General features: G+C 40.5%; 1 protein-coding gene across 1 annotated transcript in view; it reads left to right on the top strand.

Moving 5' to 3' along the window:
* LOC138267959 (uncharacterized) overlaps nucleotides 1-27,699 on the top strand; it is a 172,012-nt gene that overhangs the window by 53,727 nt on the left and 90,586 nt on the right. Inside the window, exons 4-5 of the mRNA XM_069217249.1 lie at nucleotides 2,215-2,363; nucleotides 17,995-18,047. Coding sequence (XP_069073350.1) covers nucleotides 2,215-2,363; nucleotides 17,995-18,047 — 202 coding nt within the window. The remainder of the gene's footprint in view (nucleotides 1-2,214; nucleotides 2,364-17,994; nucleotides 18,048-27,699) is intronic.

The following is a 27,699-nucleotide window of genomic DNA, read 5'->3' as shown; positions in this document are numbered from 1 at the left end:
AATCTATCTATCAACCAAACCAGAGTGAGCAGTGAGTTGATAGATGAAGGATGAGTGAACACCAGGTGCTGAAACAGGAGGTTGCAAGGGAAACTGCAGAAGTGAGAAAAAGAAACACAAAGCTGTTAGAGTGTTTCAACCATTGGCAAAATGGGCATAAAAAATGAAAGGGTTTATTGCCAAGCTTAATTCTACAGAAAAACGGATATAGCTTAAAAAACTGGCAGCCAATGGCAAACACAGTATGGCATACAAAGGTCTGTCAGGTAAAGGTAAGTCAGATGTGGTGAACAATAAATGAATGGGAACCATAAACAACAAAATAAGATGAGTAGCACATAACTAGCTCTTCTGGTTGAGATGTTGCTGAGGTGAGGTAGTCTAGTCTTCTCTCCTGTGCCAGTATATCATGACTTCACTAAAATACAATGGTACTTCACATAGGGGTGGGTTGCAAGCCATTCTGGCCTGTGAGATTTTTTTTCTCCAGTACTTAACAGTTATAGGGTATGCTGTATGCATATCATCCACTGCACCAGCGCCATACTTCCAAGAAGCTCCTTCTTTAGCTGTATGGTGCTGGATTGTATCCCACTGTTTTGCTTTTCACTAAGAACCTAGCTGAAATACTCATGCACTGACAAAAAATCCCTGGAATGCACTTCTTAGTCCAAAGAATACATTTCTTATTTCACTGCGCAGTGTTTCTAAAAGGACATTAGCATGTTGAAAGCACACGTTTAAAGGTAGTCCCAACAATGAAATGAAAACATACATGACTGATTCTCCACTGCAATATACACAGCAAATATATGTATCCATATTATAATGTAAAGCAAATAATTAATAAAAATGCATCACCGTAGTGTCTATCAGTTGCTTCATCTTTCTCCTGCCAGAAAGCCGATGACCCCATTCGACTGTGAGAGAGAAAGAGAGATCTCTACCCTCAAGGGAAATCTATATCAGGTATCCGATGTCTGATTCCTGATTGAGGTCTCTGAATCTCCTACTGTCAATCTGGGTCTGTTTTATATCTTTAAAAAAACAAAGAAGGAGCTTTCTGGAAAAACCCCACAAGAAGTATTCAAACATGCTGGCTAGTTTAGGTATGCTTTGAAAATAACACTATGGGATTTGCCACAAACCCAAGATGTCAAGTCAAAGCAAGGCCGTTCCCTGTCGTCTGAGTACATTCTTATCAACCAAAGCCCTAGGTGAGAAAAAAGAACCAAAACAGACAGACAACGTGGAAAATCACTGCAGCCTTTAACATGGCAGTGTCTAATGCTACAATAAAGTCAATAGGCAGAATGAAGCTAAGGCTAAACTGAATACAAAATGAAGTCTGTAACTGGTGAACACTGGACAGCTAAGCCAGGTGTAAAGTGGTGCAACACAATGTCAGTGGTCAAAACACACATTTCACTACACTCGCTATCTTCTCTTAACTCCCACCACCACATTTCACTGTTTGGATTCCATTAAGTTGGTCATAAGTACGGGTTTACTAGACTCCTGATCAACCAACCAGACAATCCCTTTGCCTTGCACGATCCCTATAATGAACTCCTAACCAGTGTTACTTCTGTGATTTGTCTTCAAGGACTCGTGCCATTTTTATAGTTTTTCAACTTTTCTGTTTACCATTCTCAGCTTTGTTCTCTTGACCTTGATTACCATGACAGCCATTCTTCAATTTTCGGGTTAGTTAACTTAATTCTCTTTCCACTCTGATACTTTCTGTTAATATTATAGTCCATCCAGACCTAAGAACGTTGGGTGTTAGCTGCTTGTCTTACCAGAGATGACTGCGTTTGCGTGATCCAGTGGTGCAATTAGTGGGATGCTTCCTGGACCATGAACCCGGGATCCGAAGGGATATGTCCCTCTTTCTTTGACTCATGATTGAGGTCTTGTTGATCCTTCCATCATGCATATTTGGAGGGTCCACGGTGACAAAATGGAAGATTTACAACAAGACGTAGATTGAGTGTTTCCTGTCTCTTTATGTAATGCCATCAAGGTAGCTTTCCTATGTGTGCAGAGCAGGGCATGACTAGTTGACATAGGACTTGTTTGACTGTATCACAAAGTTTATTAAAAGTTCTCATGTGTTTGGCATCAGTGAGTTGTAACACAACAGTCTCTCCCACGTATGAATGGTTCATGAGTAAGTGTAAAACTGTCCCTGAATTTTATCTTACCTTCTAGTTCCGAACACTGGTTGAGCATGTGATACCAGCACCCAGACCCGAAGGAGAAACAGATGGCGTAATGGCATGGGAGGTTACTGTGCGATCCCTGGGAGCTCGAGGAGGCAGGGTGACACACCAGTTTGATGCTATCATGGTGTGCAGTGGGTACGTATGTGTGCATATCTGCTTCTGCTTCTTGCCCACTTCAGCCAGGATTGAAATCAGTATGCAAAGGGTATAATTGAATGAAATGAAAGTTCCTTAAATTGCTTTACTGAAAGAAAGGTCCTGACAGCCTGTAACCATTGAACCTTAGGGAAATTGCTACAACAGGGCAGGGTATGATTAATCAAAGTAAGGGAACCAAATCTCCACCATGTTTAACTGGTTGGTAAGGCTATCCACTGTTTTCCAATCAAAGCTTCTTTAAATGTTTAAAGATAAACTATTGATCATTCCTTTAGAGAGTTGCTCTTTGACATCATAGCATATGCATTGAAACAAGTGGATCTTCTCTATTGCACCTGGCTCTTACCGGTCCCCTGTTCCTCTACACCTCCCTGATCAAATGCTCCCTGATCAAAGCCTGTGGCACTCCTCCTCTGTGCACAGCATTGAACCTGCGGACACCATCAACCTCATCTTCCTCTTCCTGACAGAAAAGTGAATGACCTCCATCTTCAAACCACATTTATGCCACCCTAATGTCTGATAATGTAAGCACCGCTCACTGGGTCAGGCATTTGAAATGAGGAGGCACTTTAAGCTTCAATGTTTCATCTCTAAAATGCGCCTGAATAGTAGCTCATCCCCCTTACAAGTTCCTTTGAATCTCGCTTCATCCCACTCACTTCCTTCATATTAATTTCTCAGTATCCATTAGGTGCCCACTGTTTCACTGTTACGATTGCTCTCACTTTTCCAGTTATGTCTAAAAGGACGACTCTAATGTTACTTTCGAATCATGCAAAAAATAGCGTGAGCTTCACACTAGAGTAGCTTCATTTCTCTGGAGCATTCACATTGTTCCTTCTCAATCCAGAACAAGCATGATCCAGACTCCGTTCTCAAAAGCTCTTTGTCCTTCCTTCATCTAATCACATTATAGCGTGCTGGCCACAGAACCCTCTTTATTTCTCTGAGACTAGTAATCTCTGGACCCTATTTTTTAAATATTTATTTTGTCAAGTGAAGGCAACCAAACATTACATCTGTAGTATGAGGCATTTTCCATTTCAGACTTCTGAGCTCATTTAGTTGTCAGGTAGTGGGTGACTAGTAACCATAAAGACATTGCGCTCTTTCTCCCTTTAATTCTTCATGTTTTTTGTGTCACTTTCTTACAAGCTGAGTCTATCATCCCTTCTGTCCTGCAGTGTGTCACCTCCTGCAGTATCTCTTCCTCCATATTTTCCTGAAGTTCAGTGAACATCACCTATTTTGATAAATAACCATCTCTCTGCCTCCTTGGATTGTTCCTTTCCCATGCACCAATTTCGTTTTTATGGCATTGGCCTCCCCCAGTCTCTAGTACTGTCACTCTTTGCTACCATGACTCCCAAACCTGTTATTGAACAAAACAGTTTACCTGCTGGGTACAGCCTACCTCCTCCCCCCTAAAAAATAAATCAGGAACTAGTGAAGCCAAATAATTTAAGCTCCAGGACATTTTCATCTGGTCTGCAGACCAGATGAAAACAGTGGAGGTTCATCAATGCCTAAAAAGTTCTAATAGCTCTAAAGCACAAAGAAGTGTGTAACTGTGTTATGAAGTTGTTGGCAATCTGAAAGGGCACCAAAGAAAAGGCTCAGAGGCAGACGTTTTCTTTTCAAGTCCTTAAAATCTGGAACAAGCTCCTGCTGCTTGTAAGATTGGGTCTACATTCCACTTTCATTTCAGAAAAGATCCAAATCATTCCTCTCCCGCAACATTTGAAGTCCCTTTCCCACCAAGCACAGTATCAGTTGTTAAGTATTGGTAAATTCCCTTCAAATGTACTTTGTCTAAAAATATATTTCTCCATCCCAGTCTCTGTTATGCGCAATGTTCTGTTGTCCTCTGTTGCAGGACCATGCTATACAAACACCATAAGTAACAAATACAAAAAAAATCACTAAATCTCACACAAGCCATGAATTCTGACTTTGAAAAAATCCTACTTTAAGAATAGTATTAGGCAAGGTTTTCAGCCCTCAAGAAGACATTTATCAGTTCTTAAGCAAAATGGGAACCTGTCCTGCCATCCCCAAAATGCCTCTGATTTTAGTTGGCATTCACAAATGGCCTTGCCTCTTCCACCAATCACCCCCTCTACTTTGGCTTCAGACAATGAAACATGTTTTCCAGGCAAGAGATGCTTTGGGTTTTGGCTGATGCTTGCTGTAATAAGGTAGGTGCAGTTCTGGTACAGATGTGTTGCAGACACAGGATACAAACCTAGGATGTTTACTGAGATAAGCAATACTTTGAAATCATCTCAGCTGTCCTCTCCAACTCCCTGTCCAGTTATATCTGACTCCCAACATTTCTCCCAGAACCTTCACATCTGTGAGTTCCAGGGGAATGCTAATACCTCACATTCCACAGGAAGCACCAATTACCACACTTGCCCATGCTTGATGATGACAGCTACTGCTTAGTAGTAAATCTTCACTGCTCCTTGTACTTTTATCATGGTTGAGCATGAGACACTTCTGACTTTTGTATCAATGAGTAACAAGGAGAAGCCGTGAGGGGGAAAGTTTGGACTGGTACTCCGTATTCCTTCCTGGAAGACTCCGGGATGTTTAAAGTGATTCCTTGGCATCCACCATGTTTTTCTTCTCCTGTGGTGTGACTCAAAGCTAAGTTTCTGAAAGAACTTGGGTGTCAAAACGTCTTGGGAGTCCTAAATGGCATCAGCTGTCAATTCTCAATTAGGTAGGTTATGTGAATTATAGCTTTATTCCTTTACCTCTCATGCATTGTCAAGACCCACCAAAAACATGGACCCATAACATATTAGAATCCCAAAGTCAAGGAATCAAAAACTTTAGGATACTTTTTATGCAAGCAGCCTGGAAAACTTGCAGTTAAGTTGATATTTGCCTAGATCTGTGTCTCATCTCCTTTAGAAAGTATCTGACAGTTCTCCTTTTCAAGACGTTTTTCAACTTGTGATTGTACTGTTATAATATAATCATTACAGGAGTACAAACAGCATAGGTTATAAATGTTCCAGTAGATATAGGTATAGATATATATATATTTTATTGATTTATTTAGTAAGAGTTAAGAAAATAGAGGTATAGGTAGTATGTTCCTTTTTCCCCCTGGAAATCCTTTAGAATGGAATGTTCTGACAGTTAGAGTTGGAGTTGACATTGGAAAATAAAGGCAGATACTGAAGGAATACGGAGTGAATTCATTATAACACTGGCGACGAGCAGTGCGTGAGGGGACACTTTCATCTCCACCCCTTATTAATGCTCCTCATCTACTGTGACTATTCTCACTTGAAGGTACTGTTGTGATGCTCTTTTATCTATTCAGGCTTGCCAGATTACCAAGGTTGCCAACATAAACCATACAGAAATAAGAGCTTTCATCATTCGAGTTAGCCTGCACGTCTATATTAAATACTCAAATTATAAAAAATGTCTGTGTAGCAATCAAGTAAACATTCACGCGCAAGCAGAGTGTATTGTGGTTTGCTTTACTCTCATCAGAAGTTTACAACAAATCTTTTCCACTTTTATTATCAGCGCGCCTGTAATGTAACGTTGACTGAAAGGACTTTTGTATGATGTCCACAGAATAGAAAAATATAATTCAGTCACGCGTAGGAGCAGTATCCTTTCGCTAATCTACAGACGCGATTCTTTAAGGCACAACAATATGAGCTACACCTGAAGGCAAATGTTGTCAACTGGAACATAATTATGTGCGCTGCTTGCTATAAAAGGCGTTGAGCAGATCCTGTCAAAACATCAATCTGCACATATACGCGTACCTCATAACGTAAGATATAACCAATGCGTAAGGAAGATTTTTACGAGGAACATCGCAAAATGAAAACGCATCGTACAGCTTCTGTCAATTCCTTTTAAGCGGACCACACAGAACATTGATTTTCACGTACAACGCCTCATAACGCCTCTTAACGCTTCACGTTGCCTCATAAGCAAGCAGTAATCAATGCGTGTCTTGACAATTCAGGCGCTGAGTAATTTCACAAGGCACATCGAAGAGCGCCTCCTCAGTGAAATAATAAAGGAGTTTTTTTTCAGCAAGTTCAGCACGTGATCAACCGATTCCTGCCTTTCAGAGATCGTACCTCTTAGCGCCAGCCTGTACAAACAATTCAAGCGTTTAAAATAAATGCGTCTGGTCCTCGTACATTGATTTAAGCAACTACCTTGCAATAGTACTTACCAGTTGGTGTGAATCTTCTCAGAAACGGACTCGTCTTCAGACGCTTAATCTGTCTGGTACTGCTTCTTCCGGGTTGGATGAGCCTGATGGGAAATATGAGTAGCGCCTCAAGTTCTTTTCTTTTAAAATAAAAGGAACACTTGACCGTTTTTCTCCAATTTCAATCTATCGCTATATATATATGTATATTACATTCTGATGCTAATTATCTCTCTCTCTATATATATATATATATATATATATATACATATATATATATATAGATAGATAGATACATATATACATGTATATGCATAGTACATTCTGATTGCCATTGTTACTCATATTATAAGTAATTATTATCATAATCTTGCAGGTACAATATTGTCACATTGTAAAATGGAGGCAGCAGGAATGTCACAACCTATTCCATTTTCAAATGAAACAGGAGAACCTAATGTTCCTTTGAAAGAGTGGTTTAAGATATTTGAGTCTTACTTAATTGCCATTGGTGGGGACAAATTTAACCCTATCAGGAAACAATATATACTTCTGCATAATTTGGGCACGCATGGCAGAAATATTTATGATTCCTTACCTGAACCTGATATCCCAGAAGGTCAAGTGCAAGATGATTACGTGAAAACTTACACTAAATTAGAAAAACAATTTGGGGATAGGGTTAATGTTGTATTAGAACGTCATAAATATTTCCGCCGTGCTCAAGGTAAACAAGAAAGTGTGATTAATTATGTGGCTGCTTTGAGGGGTTTGAACAAGTTATGTAGTTTTGGGGATCCTAACGATTCTCTTATTCGTGACCAATTAGTGCGATGAAAATTCAGGAAACGTTACTACAAAAGCAGCCAGATCTACAAGAAGCAATTGAAATTGCCAAATCTATTGAGCACACAGTTCTTTGCCTGCAAGAAATCAGATCTCCTCCTTCTTCTGATCAAATTGCTGAAATTAAAGAAGCCATAGAGGAAGAGAAAGTGCTTAAGGTCAAAAATGGGGGTGAACAACTCCCAAAAATCCACACCTCAAGTGAAGGTCTCAAATGCTACCGTTGTGGTAGCAGCAATCATCTGGCGAATTCTACTTCCTGTCAAGCGAGGTCAGCTATATATAGGAAATGTAACAAAAAGGGCCATTTTGCTAGAGTGTGTAGGGATGTTTCAAAAGTTGAGAGACCAATGGAGTTTAAAAAATCAGATGAACACCATGAGGTTAAAAAGATCATACTTCAGGTTAAAAATGAAGAAGTTAAAGGTTCTCAGTATCCTGAATGTGTAATTTCCATTGATGGCAATCCTGTAAAAGTTTTGCTGATTCTTGCTCACCATTCACAGTCATAAATGCTTCAAGTTTTAGGAAAATTAGTGAAGAAAATACAGTTGCATTAATTAATCCAGACATTAATCCTAAGGGATACAACAAAGATCCCATTCCCCTCAAAGGTATGTTCAAAGCCCTTATTTCATTCAAAGGTCGTAACACGGTGGGAAACGTTTACGTAGTTGAGGAGGGATCTAGCTTATTAGGTTGGCAACATCAGAAAGAGTTGGGAATCAAATTAGATCCAAACAATCCGGAACAAGTCTTACTCGTTGATCAACCCAACTCTACTGATGTGATTGCACAGGAATTCCCAGAAGTCTTCAGTGAAAAGTTAGGTTTATTGGTGGATTTCCAACATAAAATTAAATTAAAACCCAGAGCTAAACCAGTGGTACATAAAACCAGACAAATACCCCAATAACTTAAAGATCCCTTGAAGAGAGAACTTGGGAGGTTAGAGTCCCTTGGAATCATTACCCCTATTGAAAGTTCAGAATGGTTATCCCCCATTGTGATTGCAAAAAAAATAATGGTAATGACATTAGGGTGTGCATAGACATAAGAGACTTAAACAGGAACATTTGGGTGGAAAGACACCCACTCCCTATAATTCATGAGAAACTGAGTACAATGGGTGAGGCAGCATGCTTTTCTGTGTTAGACCTTTCTAGTGCTTACCATCAAGTTGAACTACACCCTGATTCTAAATGGCTCACAGCCTTCACCACACCTTTAGGATCCTATATGTTCAATAGGATGCCATTCAGGCTTGCATCAGCTGCTGCTGTATTCCAAAAAATCATGCAACGGATTTTAGAGGATGCTCCTAAGAAACTGTGCTTCCAAGATGATATATTAATATACAGAGCCACAGTAGAGGAGCATAAGACAAACTTGAGGATTGTACTCAAGAAATTAAGAGGCTGGTCTAACTTTGGAGAAGGAAAAATGTCAAATTGGAGTAGACTCTGTAGATTATTTAGGGCATACCATCTCAAAAGATGGATTCAAACCTAAAATCTCCCTAGTGGAAGCTGTGAGAAAGCAGAGGCACCAAAAAATAAGGAAGAACTTAAGTCCTTCCTGGGTCCAGCTGAATATATGACGAAGTACGTTAAGAACTTTTCAGAGTTATCATATGGTTTTAGAGAATTACTTAAAAATCACGTCCCTTACAAGTGGACGGAGTGCCATGAATCTGCCTTCCGTAAAGTTAAACAAGCCATATTAGCAGCACCCTATCTATGTAACTTTAATCACAATGGAAAAACTATCCTCACTACAGATGCCTGCAAATTGGGATTAGGAGCAATCCTTTCACAGATTATTGATGGAAAAGAAAGAATTGTGGCCTTCGCTTCAAGAGCGTTAAGTAAAGCAGAGTCCAATTATTCGGTCATTGAAAGAGAAGCCCTAGCGTGCTTCTGGGCTAAATGTCATTTAAAGTTTTTTCTTTGGGGTACACAATTCACTATACGCACAGACCATAAACCATTAGTATATGTATTCTCCACAAAAGGTTTTTACAACTGTACCCCAAGGATTGCAAGGTGGGTTTTAGGTTTTACTTTTGTTTCAAAAGTTGAATACCTCCCAGGAATAAAAAATACGGCTGCAGACTTCCTTTCGAGAGTCCCCTTAGACATAAAGGAAGAATATCAGACCTCTGAGTATCCTGTAATGATAGTTTGTACTCCCTCGATCAGTAAGGAAGAATGGGAATTAGCTTATCAAACGGATGAATCCCTGAACTTATTAAAAATGTTAGCCAGGGAGGGATGGCCTGAGTCTAGAAAGGATCTGGGTGAAACCCTAAAAAACTATTGGAAAGTGAGACACGAAATAAGTGAAAGTAGAGACTGTGTACTCCGTGATGATAAAATAATACCCCCTGCAAATTTAATAAATAAAATCATTACTCTGGCTCATGAGGGCCATTTGGGCAGGAGTCTAACTAAATCCAGTTTTAGGGAAAGATATTGGTTCCCTAACATGGACTCGATGATTGAAGCTGAAGTTAAGGACTGCATAAAATGTGCACTTAGTGACAAGTCAAGATTGATTAGCAGTTTGCCAATATCTCCAGTGGTTGTACCAGACAAACCTTGGACTAAATTGGCGTTAGATATCATAGGGCCAATCAACATGAAGGGGGTAGTCAAGCGTTTTGCTGTAGTGTTAATTGATTACCACTCATGATGGATAAATGTAAAAATGGTCAACCAAATTACCACTGAATCAGTCATTAATTTCCTAAAGGACATGTTTGCAGTTGAGGGCATACCAGACACCTTGATCACTGATAATGGAGTTCAATTAACTTCATTAACAATGAAGGACTTCCTTGCATCTCTTAGTATAAACCATCTCACTACAGCACTGTATTGCCCCAGGGCGAATGGTCTTATTGAAAGAACCAATCGCATGGTTAAAGAATGTATCCAATTAGCTAGTGTAAACCACTTAAATATTGAAAATGCCATTTGCGACATGTTATTGGCATACCACACAACGCCTAACTCAGTTAAAAAAGTGTCTTGGTTTTCAGTTCTTAAAGGCCCGAAACCATGTACTAAATTATTCCCTTCACGGTTAGGAGGAGGAGAGAGAGGCGATTTTATAACGCCTCAATTCAAGATTAGTGTGGCCTTGCACCAAGATAATTACAAGAAAAGGTATGATATTAAACATGGTGCGAAGCAGCAACGCAGGAAGGTAGGAGAAAAGGTGTATGTTAAAAATCCTGTGAAGGGGTTTGGTTCCCATATGAGAGACACAAAATTTATGGGTCCTTTTAATATTGTTAAGGTAAAAAAATAATGTAATTGTGTTGGAAAATGGTCAGTGTTGGAGTATGGATAGAGTTGTCAAAATACCTCCAGCTCTGGAGAAGATTGAAGAAAGTTCAGAGGGAGATAATGGAAGTAAGAAAGACCAGCAGAATCTTGATGTTGGTATGGAGAAAGAAGATTGCAAAAGGACTCACAAAAGGAGAATCACACCTCCAGTTTGGCACAAAGACTATGAAATTGAGAATATGGAGTAGGAGAAAGGAGAAAAAAAACACTCCTGGAAAGATATGTATATATATACACTTTGGCCCTCTATGTGCCAGGTTGTGGATGGGAAGTAGTGTTGTAATATAATTCCAGAAGTACAAACAGCATAAGTTATAAATGTATGAGTATATATATATATGTTCGATGGCATGTGTAGCTGCAGATACACATGCTGTGCACATCCCGCCATCTGGTGTTGGGCTCGGAGTGTTACAAGTTGTTTTTCTTCGAAGAAGTCTTTTCGAGTCACGAGACCGAGGGACTCCTCCCATTTCGACTCCATTGCGCATGGGCGTCGACTCCATCTTAGATTGTTTTTTTTCCGCCATCGGGTTCGGACGTGTTCCTTTTCGCTCCGTGTTTCGGGTCAGAAAGTTAGTTAGAATCTCGGAAAAATCGTCGGTATTGTTTGCGTTCGGTATCGGGTTAGTTACAACAGATCGACACCGAATTGAGAAGAGCTCCGGTGGCCCGTCGGGGTTTTTCGATTCCTGTCGGGGCCTGGTCGGCCCGGCCACGTGTCTCTTCAAGGCTGATGGAACGGACCCCATTCCGCTTCTGTCCAAAATGCCATAACAAGTATCCATATACAGATCAACACCTGGTCTGTAACTTGTGTTTGTCACCAGAACACAAGGAGGATACTTGTGAGGCCTGTCGAGCGTTTCGGTCGAGGAAGACACTCAGGGACCAAAGAGCAAGAAGACTGCAAAGGGTGTCGGCGCCGACAGGACAAGGGTGTTTCGAGGAGGAGGAAGAAACATTCTCCATCCAGGATTCGGACTCGGAGGAGGTTGATCCCGAAGAAAGGCCGAAAACCGTGAGTAAGACGTCGAAACAAAAAACTCACGAAAAGACTGCCAAAGCCCAGGGGACGCCTCCGCCAACAGGCCATGGCTTAACCCGAAAAGTAGGTGACCGTCCATCAGCACCGAAAAAGGGCGAGCTGGTGTCGAAGTCATCCGACTCCGGTCGAGATACAGGCATGCAGCAATCTCGGGCCCGAGAGAGTGGCTCCGAAAAGATTCGGCACCGAGATAGCGGCACCGAAATTGGTCGGCACCGAGAGGGCACTACGCCGAAAAGCAAAAAGATTTTGTCGGAGCCGAAAAAAGCAGCAGAAAAGGTTTCGGTGCCGAAACATCCGGCCTCCGAACCGAAAATTAGTTCCTATTCAGAGGAACAAGGACTGTCCTCTCAAATGAAGACACACAGATTTGAAGAAGAATTACAGACAATAGAGCCAGATCACACGCAAAGGCGGCTCTTTATTCAGAAAGATACAGGGAAGATCAGCACTCTTCCCCCAATCAGAATTAAATGAAAACTTGCCTTCCAAGACAAGGACAAACAGCCATAAGCAAAAGTGGCTAAACAAATAACACCACCACCATCCCCACATCACTCTCCACAACTATCACCGGTAGCCACTCCACCAATGATGCAATCCCCAACACATACGGGGATGAGTCAAGATGACCCTGACGCATGGGACCTTTACGACGCACCAGTGTCAGACAATAGTCCTCAATGCTATCCAGCAAGACCCTCGCCACCTGAGGATAGTACAGGCTACATTCAAGTGGTATCAAGGGCAGCAGCATTTCACAATGTCAGCCTTCACTCAGAACCCATTGAAGATGACTTCCTTTTTAATACACTGTCGTCTACGCACAGTCAATATCAAAGTCTGCCAATGTTGCCCGGAATGCTAAAACACTCCAAACAAGTGTTTGAAGAGCCTGTCAAAGGGAGAGCCATTACTCCAAGAGTAGATAAAAAATATAAACCGCCACCAACAGACCCAGTGTACATCACACAACAGCTATCACCAGACTCTGTTGTAGTTGGAGCAGCGCGCAAAAGAGCCAACTCTCATACTTCAGGTGACGCGCCACCTCCAGATAAAGAGAGTAGAAAAGTCGACGCGGCAGGCAAAAGGGTGGCGGCACAGGCAGCAAACCAGTGGCGTATTGCAAATTCGCAAGGTTTGCTAGCCAGATATAATAGGGCCCATTGGGACGAGATGCAACACCTTATTGAACACTTGCCAAAGGAGTTTCAAAAAAGAGCGCAGCAAGTGGTCGAAGAGGGACAAAATATCTCCAATAATCAAATTCGATCAGCAATGGATGCTGCAGACACAGCTGCTAGAACGGTCAACACAGCAGTAACAATAAGGAGGCATGCATGGCTGCGTACATCAGGATTTAAACCAGAGATACAGCAAGCTGTGCTGAATATGCCATTCAACGATCAGCAGTTGTTTGGGCTGGAGGTGGACACTGCAATTGAAAAACTTAAAAAAGACACTGACACAGCCAAAGCCATGGGCGCGCTCTACTCCCCGCAGAGCAGAGGCACATTTCGAAAAACACAATTTCGAGGGGGGTTTCGAGGGCAAACCACAGAAGCCACAACCTCACAAACAAAGCCCACTTACCAGAGCCAGTATCAGCGGGGAGGTTTTCGGGGACAATATAGAGGAGGACAGTTTCAAAGAAACAGAGGAAAGTTCCAAAGTCCCAAAACTCCTCAAACCAAACAGTGACTTCAAGGTCACAAATCCCCAACACATAACACCTGTGGGGGGGAGACTAACCAAGTTTTACACACATTGGGAGAAAATAACAACAGACACTTGGGTCTTAGCAATTATCCAGCATGGTTATTGCATAGAATTTCTCAAATTCCCTCCAAACGTCCCACCGAAAACACACAATATGTCAAAACAATGTAATACAAACCTTGTATCCAAAACAAAAAGTACAAGTCAAAATAATACTGAAACTACTAGGCATGATGTCCTCATGCATAGCCATTGTCCCAAATGCAAGGTTACACATGCGGCCCTTACAACAGTGCCTAGCATCACAATGGTCCCAAGCACAGGGTCAGCTTCTAGATCTGGTGTTGATAGACCGCCAAACATACATCTCGCTTCAATGGTGGAACAGTATAAATTTAAACCATGGGCGGCCTTTCCAAGACCCAGTGCCACAATACGTGATAACAACAGATGCTTCCATAACAGGGTGGGGAGCACACCTCAATAAACACAGCATCCAAGGACAATGGAACATACAGCAAAAACAGTTACACATAAATCACCTAGAACTGTTAGCGGTATTTCTAGCGCTGAAAGCATTTCAACCCATGATAACCCACAAATACATTCTTGTCAAAACAGACAACATGACAACAATGTACTACCTAAACAAACAAGGAGGGACACACTCAACACAGTTGTGTCTCCTAACACAGAAAATATGGCATTGGGCGATTCACAACCACATTCGCCTAATAGCACAATTTATTCCAGGAATTCAAAATCAGTTAGCAGACAATCTCTCACGGGATCACCAACAGATCCACGAATGGGAGATTCACCCACAAATACTGAACACTTACTTCCAAATTTGGGGAACACCACAAATAGATCTATTTGCAACGAAGGAAAACTCAAAATGCCAAAACTTCGCATCCAGGTACCCACAAGATCAGTCTCAGGGCAATGTGCTATGGATGAACTGGTCAGGGATATTTGCTTACGCTTTTCCCCCTCTCCCACTCCTTCCATATCTAGTAAACAAGTTGAGTCAAAACAAACTCAAACTCATACTAATAGCACCAACATGGGCAAGGCAACCCTGGTACACAACACTACTAGACCTGTCAGTAGTACCTCATGTCAAACTACCAAACAGACCAGATCTGTTAACACAACACAAACAATAGATCAGGCATCCAAATCCAGCATCGCTGAATCTATCAATTTGGCTCCTGAAATCCTAGAATTCGGACACTTAGACCTCACACAAGAATGTATGGAGGTCCTAAAACAGGCTAGAAAGCCTACCACTAGACACTGCTATGCAAATAAATGGAAAAGATTTGTCTATTACTGCCATAATAAACAAATTCAACCCAAACACGCATCTACAAAAGATATAGTGGGATACTTACTACATTTGCTAAAAGCAGAACTAGCTTTCTCTTCCATAAAAATACATCTTGCTGCAATTTCAGCTTACCTGCAAATTACGCATTCAACTTCATTATTTAGGATACCAGTCATAAAAGCGTTTATGGAAGGCCTAAAGAGAATTATACCACCAAGAACGCCACCAGTTCCTTCATGGAACCTCAACATTGTCTTAACACGACTCATGGACCCACCTTTTGAGCCCATGCACTCTTGTGAAATGCAATACTTAACGTGGAAAGTTGCATTTTTAATTGCCATCACATCTCTAAGAAGAGTGAGTGAAATTCAAGCGTTTACCATTCAAGAACCATTTATTCAAATACACAAAAATAAAGTTGTTCTACGAACAAATCCCAAATTTTTACCAAAAGTAATCTCACCGTTCCACTTGAATCAAACGGTAGAATTACCAGTGTTCTTCCCACAGCCAGGTTCTGTAGCTGAAAGAGCACTACATACATTAGACATCAAAAGAGCACTAATGTACTACATTGACAGAACAAAACTAATTCGAAAGACAAAACAACTATTTATCACCTTTCAAAAACCTCATACAGGAAATCCAATTTCAAAACAAGGCATTGCTAGATGGATAGTTAGGTGCATTCAAACCTGCTATCTTAACGCTAAAAGAGAACTGCCTATTACACCAAAGGCACACTCAACCAGAAAGAAAGGTGCTACCATGGCCTTTCTAGGAAATATTCCAATGAATGAAATATGTAAGGCAGCGACATGGTCTACGCCTCATACATTTACCAAGCACTACTGTGTAGATGTGCTAACTGCACAACAAGCAACAGTAGGTCAAGCTGTACTAAGAACATTATTCCAAACTACTTCAACTCCTACAGGCTGAACCACCGCTTTTGGGGAGATAACTGCTTAATAGTCTATGCACAGCATGTGTATCTGCAGCTACACATGCCATCGAACGGAAAATGTCACTTACCCAGTGTACATCTGTTCGTGGCATTAGTCGCTGCAGATTCACATGCGCCCACCCGCCTCCCCGGGAGCCTGTAGCCGTTTAGAAGTAGATCTTAAACATTTGTACATTTGTAAATAGATTACTTGAAACTTTATTATGTACATACGCATTCACTCCATTGCATGGGCACTATTACTAGCATACACAACTCCTACCTCACCCTCTGCGGGGAAAACAATCTAAGATGGAGTCGACGCCCATGCGCAATGGAGTCGAAATGGGAGGAGTCCCTCGGTCTCGTGACTCGAAAAGACTTCTTCGAAGAAAAACAACTTGTAACACTCCGAGCCCAACACCAGATGGCGGGATGTGCACAGCATGTGAATCTGCAGCGACTAATGCCACGAACAGATGTACACTGGGTAAGTGACATTTTCCATATATATATATATATATATATATATATATATATTGACTTATCTAGTAAGAGTTAAGAAAATTGAGGTATAGGTAGTATGTTCCTTTCCCCCCCTGGAAATCCCTTAGAATGGAATGTTCTGACAGTTAGAGTTGAAGTTGACATTGGAATGTAATGTGGAGAGCTGAGGGGAGCTGTGGAGAAGATGGTGTGAGAAGAGCTGATGAGGAAAAGTGGAGTTGGAAAATAAAGGCAGATACTGAAGGAATACAGAGTGAATTCATTATAACATGTACCAACCACTGGACTTACAGTTTCCTCCATACTATTCTCGTGGAGTTTTTTTTCATATTTATTAATTTTTTCTTATTGTCTTATTTATTCAGTTACGTTTTGCAAAACACTCAAATATCTCCTAGACCACTATGTAGTGCTGAGATGTGTATTGTGGTGTACATTTGTCAGCCATGTGTCACTCTGTGTGCATTCACTTATAGACAAAAAAATCTTACTGTCCGGTGACGTGTTCCTCCAAGACATAGTGGTGAGAATGCTCACGATCGCCAGCTATGCACAAGATCTAGTAATGTCTTAACCGCCTGATGGCACTCTTTAGCACTGACACCATCAAACAGTGGCCTGAAAATTCTAGGTTTGGAGTTAGATTTGTAAATTCACCTGTACTGACAGAAAAGGGACAGATACAGCACAGTATTGCCAAGTGGAGGTTAGGTTATGTTTAGCTTTTTTTAGTGGAAAGCTTTCGTAAGAGAGACTATGAATTGAAACAAGTACACACAGTGGTTCATATCATCTGAGCCTGACCTGACAATTATTTCAGTAAGCAAATATGCACAAAGGCCATAAGGAACCCTTGAATGTGCTGCATAAATAGATACTCCAAAGATTTCCCTTGCATAGTTGTTTCTCATTGGTTAGTTCCTTCAGTAAATTGGTCAGTCTACAACATCAATTCTATTCAGCTTGTATATACGCCCCACTGTTTATGCAATAACTCTTTTACTTAATACAGGATGTGTTCTTTCTTCCTATAGTTATACATCTTAGATAGAAATTTGTCTTCAAAATTTCCATTAGAAAGTACACCACAACTCACAAGAAGTACCAAGAAGTACAATGCCTCTGGCCACAAACATCAATGCCCTCTGTTATAAGAAATACTCCTCTCTGATCTAAAAATCCACTGTCCTACTCCCTGCCATCAGTTATAATAAGCAAGAATCTGTGAATCTGTTCCTAGCCATCGCTGGCCCTACCTGAACATAAGATGAGTTTTGCAGCTAAAAACTGCTTTCCCTGCTCTGCCAAATCTTTACAGATTGTCTTTACCATGAATACTTTTCTGATGTTGTGATGGTTCTCTGAGGGTCGATACTGTTCAATGTCCTTGATTTAATGCCATGTTCTGACTCTTCCTAATATTCCAAATAACCTCATGACAGATTGAGAGAGAGGTTAATAAATGAATGGGTGCTTGTGCAGGCCTTTTGTCTGTTATTGGTTCTTTGTGCATTTTATTGGCTGCAGATGTTCTTCAACGGATTATAGCTAGGTAGTACGTTGTTATACTCTCTCTATAGTGCCAATGACTTGCTAGGCATTATTTGTTGTATGTTTTCATCTTATGTCTTGTCTCCATTTCTAGACATTTTTTTGACCCCTTCATCCCTGCACTTCCAGGAGTTGAGAACTTTCAAGGTGAGTCATTAAACCTCTGAGTCTGTAAGAGTCATTGAAAACGTAGCTAGGTAGGAAGGCAGAGGCATTTATGGAGACCAGGGCAGCTTAAGTGATAAGTCACAGGTTTAACATGCTGTTAGTTGTAGTAGAGTCTGTGTGCATAACAACGAATGTTAGTTAATTTTACTTCACTTATTTGTGGCATACTGATCATATTACATATGACACCAGTGCCATATGTTTTTGTTACATTCTTTGAATTTGTATAGTTTTCAATTATTGCACTCATGCCATGAACATCTAAATTCTGTAACAGTACAGGGAACAATGGTTTGATATCTGTTTGTGCATGTGTGTATGGACTGCTCTGTGTACACGTGCATCAGCCGCTGCCTCTTAGCACGAAGAGTTGCAGTATTTATATTAGTAGCAAACTGAAGATCTCTTCACAAGATATGTTTGACTCTTCTCTGTTACAGCTGACAAACACAGCAGACAGTGTTTTGTCTAATTAATAAGTCAAATCTTTATTTTTCAGGTTCTAATTGACAAAATGTTGTTAAGCTACCCACCTACCAGAGTTTGGGGTACAGTAGGGCTCCTGCACTATAGCTTGACTGATAGCAAAAGAGGGCTTCTACTTCCTCAAACAAATCCCACAAATTAATGACTTATGACTGTTCTGGTGTATATGATAGAAAGACAGTGGTTGTTAATTACACCGTATTCAGGTGCAGCTCTTCCTCAAGGGCTCCAGGGCTGCACACTCCTTGTTTTCAAGCCCATTGTGTTGTTATTATACCAAGAGTGAACAATAATCTATTATTCACTCTTGTTATAATAAAATAATGTTATCCAGCAACTGCTTGAGGCAGCTTGTTGTGGCACTGTCTGGTGGCTGTAGCCATCAGAGGTGACTTTCCAGAGCTGATGAAACCTTCATCCCTGGCATGCCTCAGTGCATCCCCCATCTGTGATGTCTAAAGCATCACAGCTAAAGGTAGCCACGGGTGCTGCAGGCTTAAGCCCTGCAGTGCCTGTGGCTACATGCCAATCAGTCAGTCACCCCACCTTTTTCCAACTCGTCACAGAGTTGGGAAAAGGTGGGGTGAATGAGCAGACAGATTAAAACCTCAAATCTGTTACTGTGCTGGTTTGAGGTTTCAATTTCATCATGCGCCAGCACAGGACTCAGAAAGGAGCAGGGGCCCAAACTGGAACTCAGTAGGCAGCAGGGTAAGTAAAAAGCTTTTAAGCGCTGTGTGTATGTATATATAAGAGTGTGCATCTGTGAGGAAGCGTGTGTATGTGTGAGCATGTCTGTGTGTGAGTGAAAGTGAGAGAGTATCAGTGAAGGAATGAGTCAGAGTGATTGATAATGTGTGAGTCCAGGTGAGACTGAGTGAGGGAGAATGACTGTAACAGTATTGCTGTGTGTGTGATTCACAGTCTGATTGAGTCTTAGTGAGTCAGAGAATTAGTGAGACAGAGTGAGAGGGAGTCAGACTGAGTGTGAATGAGTGAGACTAGGTGAGTCAGAGCTAGACTGAGTGAGATTGAGTGAATAAGAGTAAGAATGAATGCGACTGAGAGAATCTGAGTGAGTCAGAGTGAGTGAATCAGAATGAGTGGGACTGAATGAATGAGTGAGGATGACTGAGACTGTGAATGAGTGGGACTGAGTGAGCATGAGTGAGTCAGATGAAGGGACTGATTGAATCAGGGAGAGCAAGTGAGACAGAGAGGGCCTGATTGGCAATGAGTGAGGCAGAGTGAGCCTGAGTAAAACTGAATGAGACTAAGTAAGAATGAGTGAGTCATTGTCCAAATGGGTGAGACTAATCAGTGGGATTAAGTGAATCAGAATGAAAAGAACTGAGCTGAGAGTAAGATAGAATGAATGAGACTAAGTGGATCAAAGTGAGTGTGAGTGAGTGAGACTGCGCAAGTCAGTGAGACTAAGTGAGTCAGAGTGAGTAAAAGTGAGTGCAAGTGCAAATGAGACAGATTGAGGTTGAGAGAGTAAGACTGAGTGCAAGCCAGCGTGAGCAAACCTTGCGAGTAGACATCTTGGTCACTCACTGGAATTCGAGCCAAGGATTATTGCCTATCACTTTTAAAGGTCCCCAGCTGTCACCTGTCCTAATACAGTGAAGCATCTGGAGTGAAATCCTTGTTGTGCTTGTAGATGCCTTATTATTATTTACTCTCCCGACTGCCTGCCCCAAAGAACTACAATTTCATCCCATTCTTAAATTTCCCTTCGGTGGGGAAGACATATGGATTCACCCTACTCATCAGACAATCAGGATCTAGACTGCCCGGCCACAAGTTAACTGACCTGAGGAGCCAAGCATGGTTTTGGCAAAGTAGCCATTTGGGTGCATAGGCAGGGAAAGTAAGAGTAAAGTAAAAGTAAAGTAAAGAGCCTCCTCGTTATCCTCATGGTCATGGGGAGTTATTTGTAGGCCTCTAAAACCTTTTGTCATGCCATTGTAGGTCCTCAGTTTGCTTCTTACATTCCTCATGTGGCACCACATGAGACAATGCATAGTTGCTCAGTACAGCTCCTAACCATCATAATAGTCTTTCTCATCACAATCACTTCTGTGAACATGTGAGTAAACTGCGGGCATTGTCGCTGCAACTTCCCTACATCACTTTTTTTTCAGACTAGTCAGTGCTGAGGACTCTGCCCATCTTCCTGCCAAAAGTGATGTCGCCAGTTGATTGTCCTATCTGCCTTCCTTACTGTGCCACTCTACTTACAGGAGCAGCAGAGGCTTCATCAGCTTGACCCTAAATGAATCCAGAGATTAGCATTCACCGTACAAGGGACCACTGTATGAATAACCAGCTCTTTGTAGGTTTCACTGGGACCAAAAAAGGCAGAGCAATGCAGCAGAGAATTGTGTCAAGATGGATAGTCCTTGATATACAGATATGTTACACGTTGACCAGAAATCAGCAGCCTGAAGGACTGGGGGTTCACTCCACCAGGGCCAAAGTTGCAACAACTGAGCAGGCAAGAGGAACCCCTAGTCTGGACTGCTGCCAGGCTGCACAGTGGATATCTGTGCATATGTTTACAAAGCACTCCTGCCTTGACAGCAAAGTCTGCAGATAGGGCCGTTTACCTGTAAGACTTCTGCAAGTTTGAATCCACTCCTCGGACTCACCACCTTTGGAAGGTACTGCTATGGAATCTATACCAAAGGTAGGGAATCTGTAGTTCGAAGTATCCATCAGAAGCACAAGTTACTTACCTTCGGTAATGCTCTTTCTGGTGGACACTAGCCACGAATACTTCACTACCCTCTGCCTACATGTTGTGTGGAGTAGGCATCTGCATAGTGTAATAACATTCAAAGTTAGATTTTGGCACACTGTCACCTACATTTTGTTTTCAATTATCTGTGTCTGAGGGCACAGAAATTTACTTACTTTTGAAGCAGCAGAAGGAAAGATAACAATGATTGGGCCAGGAGAAGGCTCCTGGTTCCAGCTCATTTTCTTTGAAACACAAAAGTCTCTAAATTGGCACTATTGTGAGCAGAAAGCTGTCCTTCATCCAGACAAAAGCATACTGTAGGCAAGATGTAATGTCCGTAGCGTTATCTTGGCTGTTTACCATGCAGAATTTGATTTTTAGTCAGCATACATTTGGAAATCCATCAGGTAATATTGGAGGAACTATGCTGGAGGTGTACTTAGATAATGAAATGGAAATGGAAAAATAAATCCTAGAGCAATGCCACAGGATACTGGACATGCTAATAATTGAATGGTTTTTTTTTGACTGACAGTTGTACGGAATGATTGAATTGATTGCAGCAGTAGACTGGATATGCCAGCTTAGTTTTTAAGCCTATTCAACAGGATTGTATGGTTGACATTCTCAGATAGGGGACACACTGGTGAGTATAAGCTCAGTCTTGTCCTGTTACAAGAATAGAATGAGTGTTTCCCTAATGTTGACAAAATACTTTCAGACACATTAGTTTATATGGACCAGGTTAAGGACCTCAGCTGTCCAGGAGTTTGAAGGTGGCGAAGACAGATTGCAGCAGAGGTGGTGAGATATGTGATAAAGACAGTGTTGGTGAAAGATTCACTGATTTTGGCAATTTTGGTCTCAAAGACCTAGAGAAGGTCTTTTCAGTGTGTACAGTTTATGCTGGAACTTAGTTTTTAGGCCTTCAAAGTTGATCAGTTCTGGTAGATACTGTATATTTCCTAGATCTGATTTGGTGACCCAAGTATGCATTTGGCAAAGTGAGCATTTTTGGACCCCTAAATGAAATAGTGGTAGCCTTTTATTTGCCTATATTAGCATATTTTCTCCTCTAGAATGTGACCTGCTATTTCAATTCCAATTCAATTCCAATTTTGGTTGCAGTGTTTAATTTTGGCAAGTTCCCTATTGAACTGCTTGTTGGAAAGTTTGAGGCCCACATTGAGGTTTCTAATTTTGGTAGAAGCCAAAAGTCAAGGGTTGATGATATGTTGAGACAGAGGTTGTCAAGCAATGTATAAGGGTGAGTTGATGCAGTATAGTTGGCTTTGAAAGCCTTTGTGATTATATTTCTACAATGCCTGACGTGAATGGGGTTGTTATTTCTAGAGCAGGTAGTGTTTGTAGGCTAGGTTTGTGAGATTGATGGAGATGAAGGAGTGGTATGACGATAGCTGGGCTTGTTCTCCTAGATCTAAGGTTTCTAGCTTGCATGTGAACCTAAGTATCTAGTGGTGAGTTGGGTTTGTCCAGACTTATTTGATGCGGAAGCTGCGAGTTGGGTTTATCAAGACTTATTTGATGCAGATGCACCTGGATTTTTGTGGTGAAAGCCAGAAGTGGTCTTGGTTTCTGGACTACGTACCTACACACTAAAGTCCACCACGATCAACATTTTATGGCTTTAATTGGGAAATTTAATTCAAGGAATACATCCAAAGAGAGATCATATCGGCAGAGGAAGGGGGGAAATGTGCAACCCAAATCTTTGATTTTTTTTGAGGGAGCCCATTAGACGTTATAACAACAATGTTAGCGGGCCACAAAACATTGAACTAATTTTCTTTGATTTGTGGCCCCTAAGTACTTCTAAGACAACCATTTGAAGACCTAGTTGTACAATCAGATTTGATGTAATCTACTTATAAATTTTATATACCATTTTTGGGGAGTACATATTCACATTGGAAGAATCTAATAATGCCAATTGAATTGCAAGACAGAGACCTCGCTTTTAATAATGTTGAGGGTATTGGATTTGATAGACTATCCCTGGGATCCTGGTTCAAAATTCTTTGAGATGCAGCCTTCTGCAGTTGGCCTATTTAGAGCTTGCTACAAAAAAACAGAATAAACTACATGTGAGGCCCCTGCGCATAAATTATTTTTCAGTTGACAACAACCCTAGTTGCTAAGGATATCTTTCTATTTTTACAGCTGGTTATGTGAGCAGGACATCCCTAGTAATGCAACCTGTTGATAAAATGGGTGAATTATGTGCCTACAAACTAGTATGAGAGATGGCTGTTCTTGGTATACCAAATGATGCATGAAGTGGAAATATAGTATCAACTCAATGTTTCAGTATGTACCTCTTCACCTTATATACGTGTGTATGTCTGCCCGTGTGTGTGTGTGTGTGTGTGTGTGTATATATATATATATATATATATATATATATATATATATATATACATACATAATCACTGAAAAAACAAAAGTTAAAGAGATGGTCTAGTTAGGAACTGTAATTATATTGTACTTTACATTTTAAAAAAACTTAGAAATTGAAAAAACAAACAAACAAAGGTTAAAGTAAATGTTATAGTTGGGTGAATACGTCAGTAGCAATGTAATATTCACAAGTTTTTCTTATCTCAAGTAAGTATAAATTGTGGCCTAAAGTAACTACAACTTGCGTCCGCCATGCACAGTCTTTTAATCAATAATGTAATTTCATATGTTGCAGCATGTTACTAATGTTGTCATTGATCATGTCATGAGTGATTTAATAGATGGGGTAACTAGCAGTGCATGGGCAAGGGCGCAAATTATAATTAGTTTGGGGCATGATTAATTGAAATAACTGTAATTGGAGAATTGCATTGGCTTATAGAGTTTAAAACGTTATTTTGGGTACTGACATTTTCACCTAGCTATAATGTTTCCTAAACCTCCAACCCCTGCAGAAAATCAACCCCATGCTGCACACGACCAAAGCCGTGCAAAGCAAGCGGTTGGCCTCGCAGATCCTGGCTGCGCTCAGGCAGACTTACTGACTTTGTCAAAGATTCACAACACCAAAATATAAAAAGTTGCTGAATGGCTTTATCATGGGGTGAGCAGATCAATATATATAAAGCATATCCACTATCTTTTTCCAGAAATCACCCATATTTTATATTTCAGTAATTCACACACTGCAATGTTTAATAATAGTTATTATTTTAAAAGTGTTAACTAAAGTGTTAATAAAAAAGATCAACATGTCTGTGAATCTTTCTTTTAACATAGTTTCAATCATTTCATATTGTGGAACGAAAAATGTCAAAAGAATAGGTCACAGACATATTCTTTTTTTTTTTATTTTTTTTTTTAGTAAAACCAACAGTATCTGTAAGTCTTTCTTTTAACATTTTTCAGCCCACCAAATGCAATCATAAAAACAACCTCAACAGGGCTTTGCACTCCAGCTAAGAGTGCTGTAAAAATATATATAGTAAGTTCTTCTGGGAGTTAATGATTCAGGGGACTTAATGTTTTTTAAAATGGTACTGGGGGACTGCCCAGTACCATTGCAGCCCCCCAATACTTACTCAACCCTTCTGGCGATGAACGGGTGTTCTGTTCCCTTGAAAAGTGGAATGGAAATAAAAGATGCCTTTAAAGCTTGTTCTTATGTCACATTTGCTCAGTGTTCACAGACCGAGGTCAAAAGTCAGTTTTTCCTACAATAAATTTTCCTTCTGACTGTAGAGATCCCGGACTTTGTAAGGTGAATTATTGGACCTGCTGGTTAGAATATAAAATAAAAGGATATAGGGTGTCCGGTTTTTCCTACCACACAACATTTAAATGACTAATTCAACTGTGCAAACATTTCAAAATATATTTCATTAATTGTGAAAGCCCTTTTTTTATATTTCTGTGTGATGAAAAAAATATTTTAATAGGATGAAAACAAATCGGAATACTTTGTGTTGATGTGCAAAGGAAATGTTTTCTGAAACCCAATTTTCAAAGATTAATACACTATATAGTTTTTTCAGTAAAGATGCAAGTTAGTGGAGAGGTTTTTAGACATTTCTTGGAAAGTTACTGTGTGTAGATGACAATATGTTACCACATCATAGTTTAGTAATATATTTATTAAAATTGAGTGTTTAAACAAACTGAGGAACTAGTAAACTAAAATAAGTCCTAGGTTATGTGGGCTAGATGTCATGGGTATGTGGGCTAGATTCTTGTGATGCATGCAGCAAACATTAGTCTACTTAATCAAACAAAAGAGTTTTTTTTTGTACTGCAAAAAATGCTGAGCTCACATATTTGAAGGTGCAATCATATGTCAGAATGAAGAAAAAGATGACTCTGTAAACGTTTTGCCTAGGATCACACACCTGAGACCTGATTGTCGGTCAAGTATATTACAGTTAGGTCGAGTAGATTATTTAAGTTACTCAACCTGCAGGTCTAGTAACATTTTAATGATTTTTCGAGCCCTGAGAAATTTTTGGTGGTGCCCCTGACCCTTCTAGGGACTTCACCAAGCTCAAATTAATTAATATAAATAGGCCTTGCAGGGCAATATGAGGTGCTCCTTCAAGGAGCAGTGAATAATAAATGAGCGGCTCCTGGTGCTCATTTAATATTCACTTTAAAACAAAAAACAAATATTTTGTGGGTGTCCTGGGGCCAACAGTTTGATAAGATCTGATTGACTATAACAGGAGAATTAAAATTTACAACAATACAGTCCCCTTCACAGAACTTCTTCCACAAACCCACCCAAGCTTCCCTCCTCACCATTAATATTGAAGATCCAATTGAAAATGGGAAGTTAGCATTAACATGGAACCATTGGATGACCAGTATTGTATACGTTTCTGGGGTGTTTGTCTGTTATTTGGATGCGGTCTTGATGTCGGTGCCGATACACTAACACTAAACCGGTACCGAGTGATAACAATACCGTAGAATTTTCGATACTTAAGCTAACTTGCCTGATTCGAAATACGGAGCGAACAGGAACACGTACGAACCCGATGGCGGAAAGAAAACAATCTAAGATGGAGTCGACGCCCATGCGCAATGGAGCCGAAAGGGAGCAATAACTCGGTCCCGTGACTCGAAAATACTTCTTCGAAGAAAAACAACTTGTAACACTCCGAGCCCAACACTAGATGGCAGGATAATGCACAGCATGTGAATCTGCAGCGTCTCATGCCACAAACAGATGTACACTGGGTAAGTGACATTTTCCAAATATATATATATATATATATATATATTTATTTTTTTTCCCCAAAAAAGTGCAGCACTCCAAGAGACTTTGTATAATTCTTTAATGTATTCCAAAACAACCCATTATCCCCACCAATGCGTTTCGACTATCACAGTTTTGATCATGGTACTAGAGTCTTGGAGTGCTGCGCTTTGTTTTTGGAAGAAAATGAAATGCAAGGAAATGGTCCATCCCTGACGCAAGCACCAGCTGTGGAACTCGCTGTGATAGGACTGTTTTATTTGGAGATTTATAATTTTCTGGATACCAGCCAGAGCCATATAACATATCAAAACTCTGAGAGTTATTTGTCCTTATAAACAGTCCATGAGCGTTTCACGATGGCTTATTCCAGTGATACATCACACATTCGTTGTGGGCTTCAACACAAGTTATCTTCCTTATTTTTTATAAATTCAAAACTTTCACAACCAACAGGTGTTTCATGACTTCTGCCGCTTCCTCTGGGCTTCCTGACCATTTACATTCATCAAAATAGTGTGGTTTTAACTTCTGAATCTTATCTCCCTCTTTTGTTTTGATTGTCTCACTGAGTATTTCTGCGTGTAAATCCTAATACGACCACTTCACCATTCAAATCCTCTGATAGATGTCCAAGTTGTCAGTTCTGCTTTTTTCTGCTTTACCTCTAACCCCCATGCTTCCAACACTTATCTCTCATCAGTCCCTCAAACCCCATGATACGTGCATTACAAGATCCTACTGTTTCTCTTACTTTCCCATCTTGATATCCCCTGTCAAAAAACATATATGTATATTAATATATATATATATATATTCTCTGCAAAACCCAAAGGTTGCAGGAACGTTACAGGGACGTTATAGCTAGGTTCTGAATTTACTCGTACACAAACCACAGAAATTCAGCAGTTAGAATTAGAGTTCTTACACGCACAAAACTTTAGAAATTCAATAGCTGTAATTATCTCAAGAAACTATAATTCATGCCCTAAGATAACTGTAACTCTCGCCCCGCCATGCATAGTTGTCACATCAATATTTCACTGCAAATGTTGCAGTTATAGTATGAATGATGTCATGTTGTAGAGAGAAGGGCGTAGAGTGGAGGAGCATAGAGTTGAGTATAGTGTTGTAGAGTGCATTGGCATAGAGTGTCATAGAATGGGTAA

This window comes from Pleurodeles waltl, chromosome 12 (genome assembly GCF_031143425.1).
Source record: "Pleurodeles waltl isolate 20211129_DDA chromosome 12, aPleWal1.hap1.20221129, whole genome shotgun sequence".
NCBI classification, from domain to species: domain Eukaryota; kingdom Metazoa; phylum Chordata; class Amphibia; order Caudata; family Salamandridae; genus Pleurodeles; species Pleurodeles waltl.
Note: the sequence above shows the minus strand (reverse complement) of the source record. Positions and strands in the feature narration are given on the sequence as shown.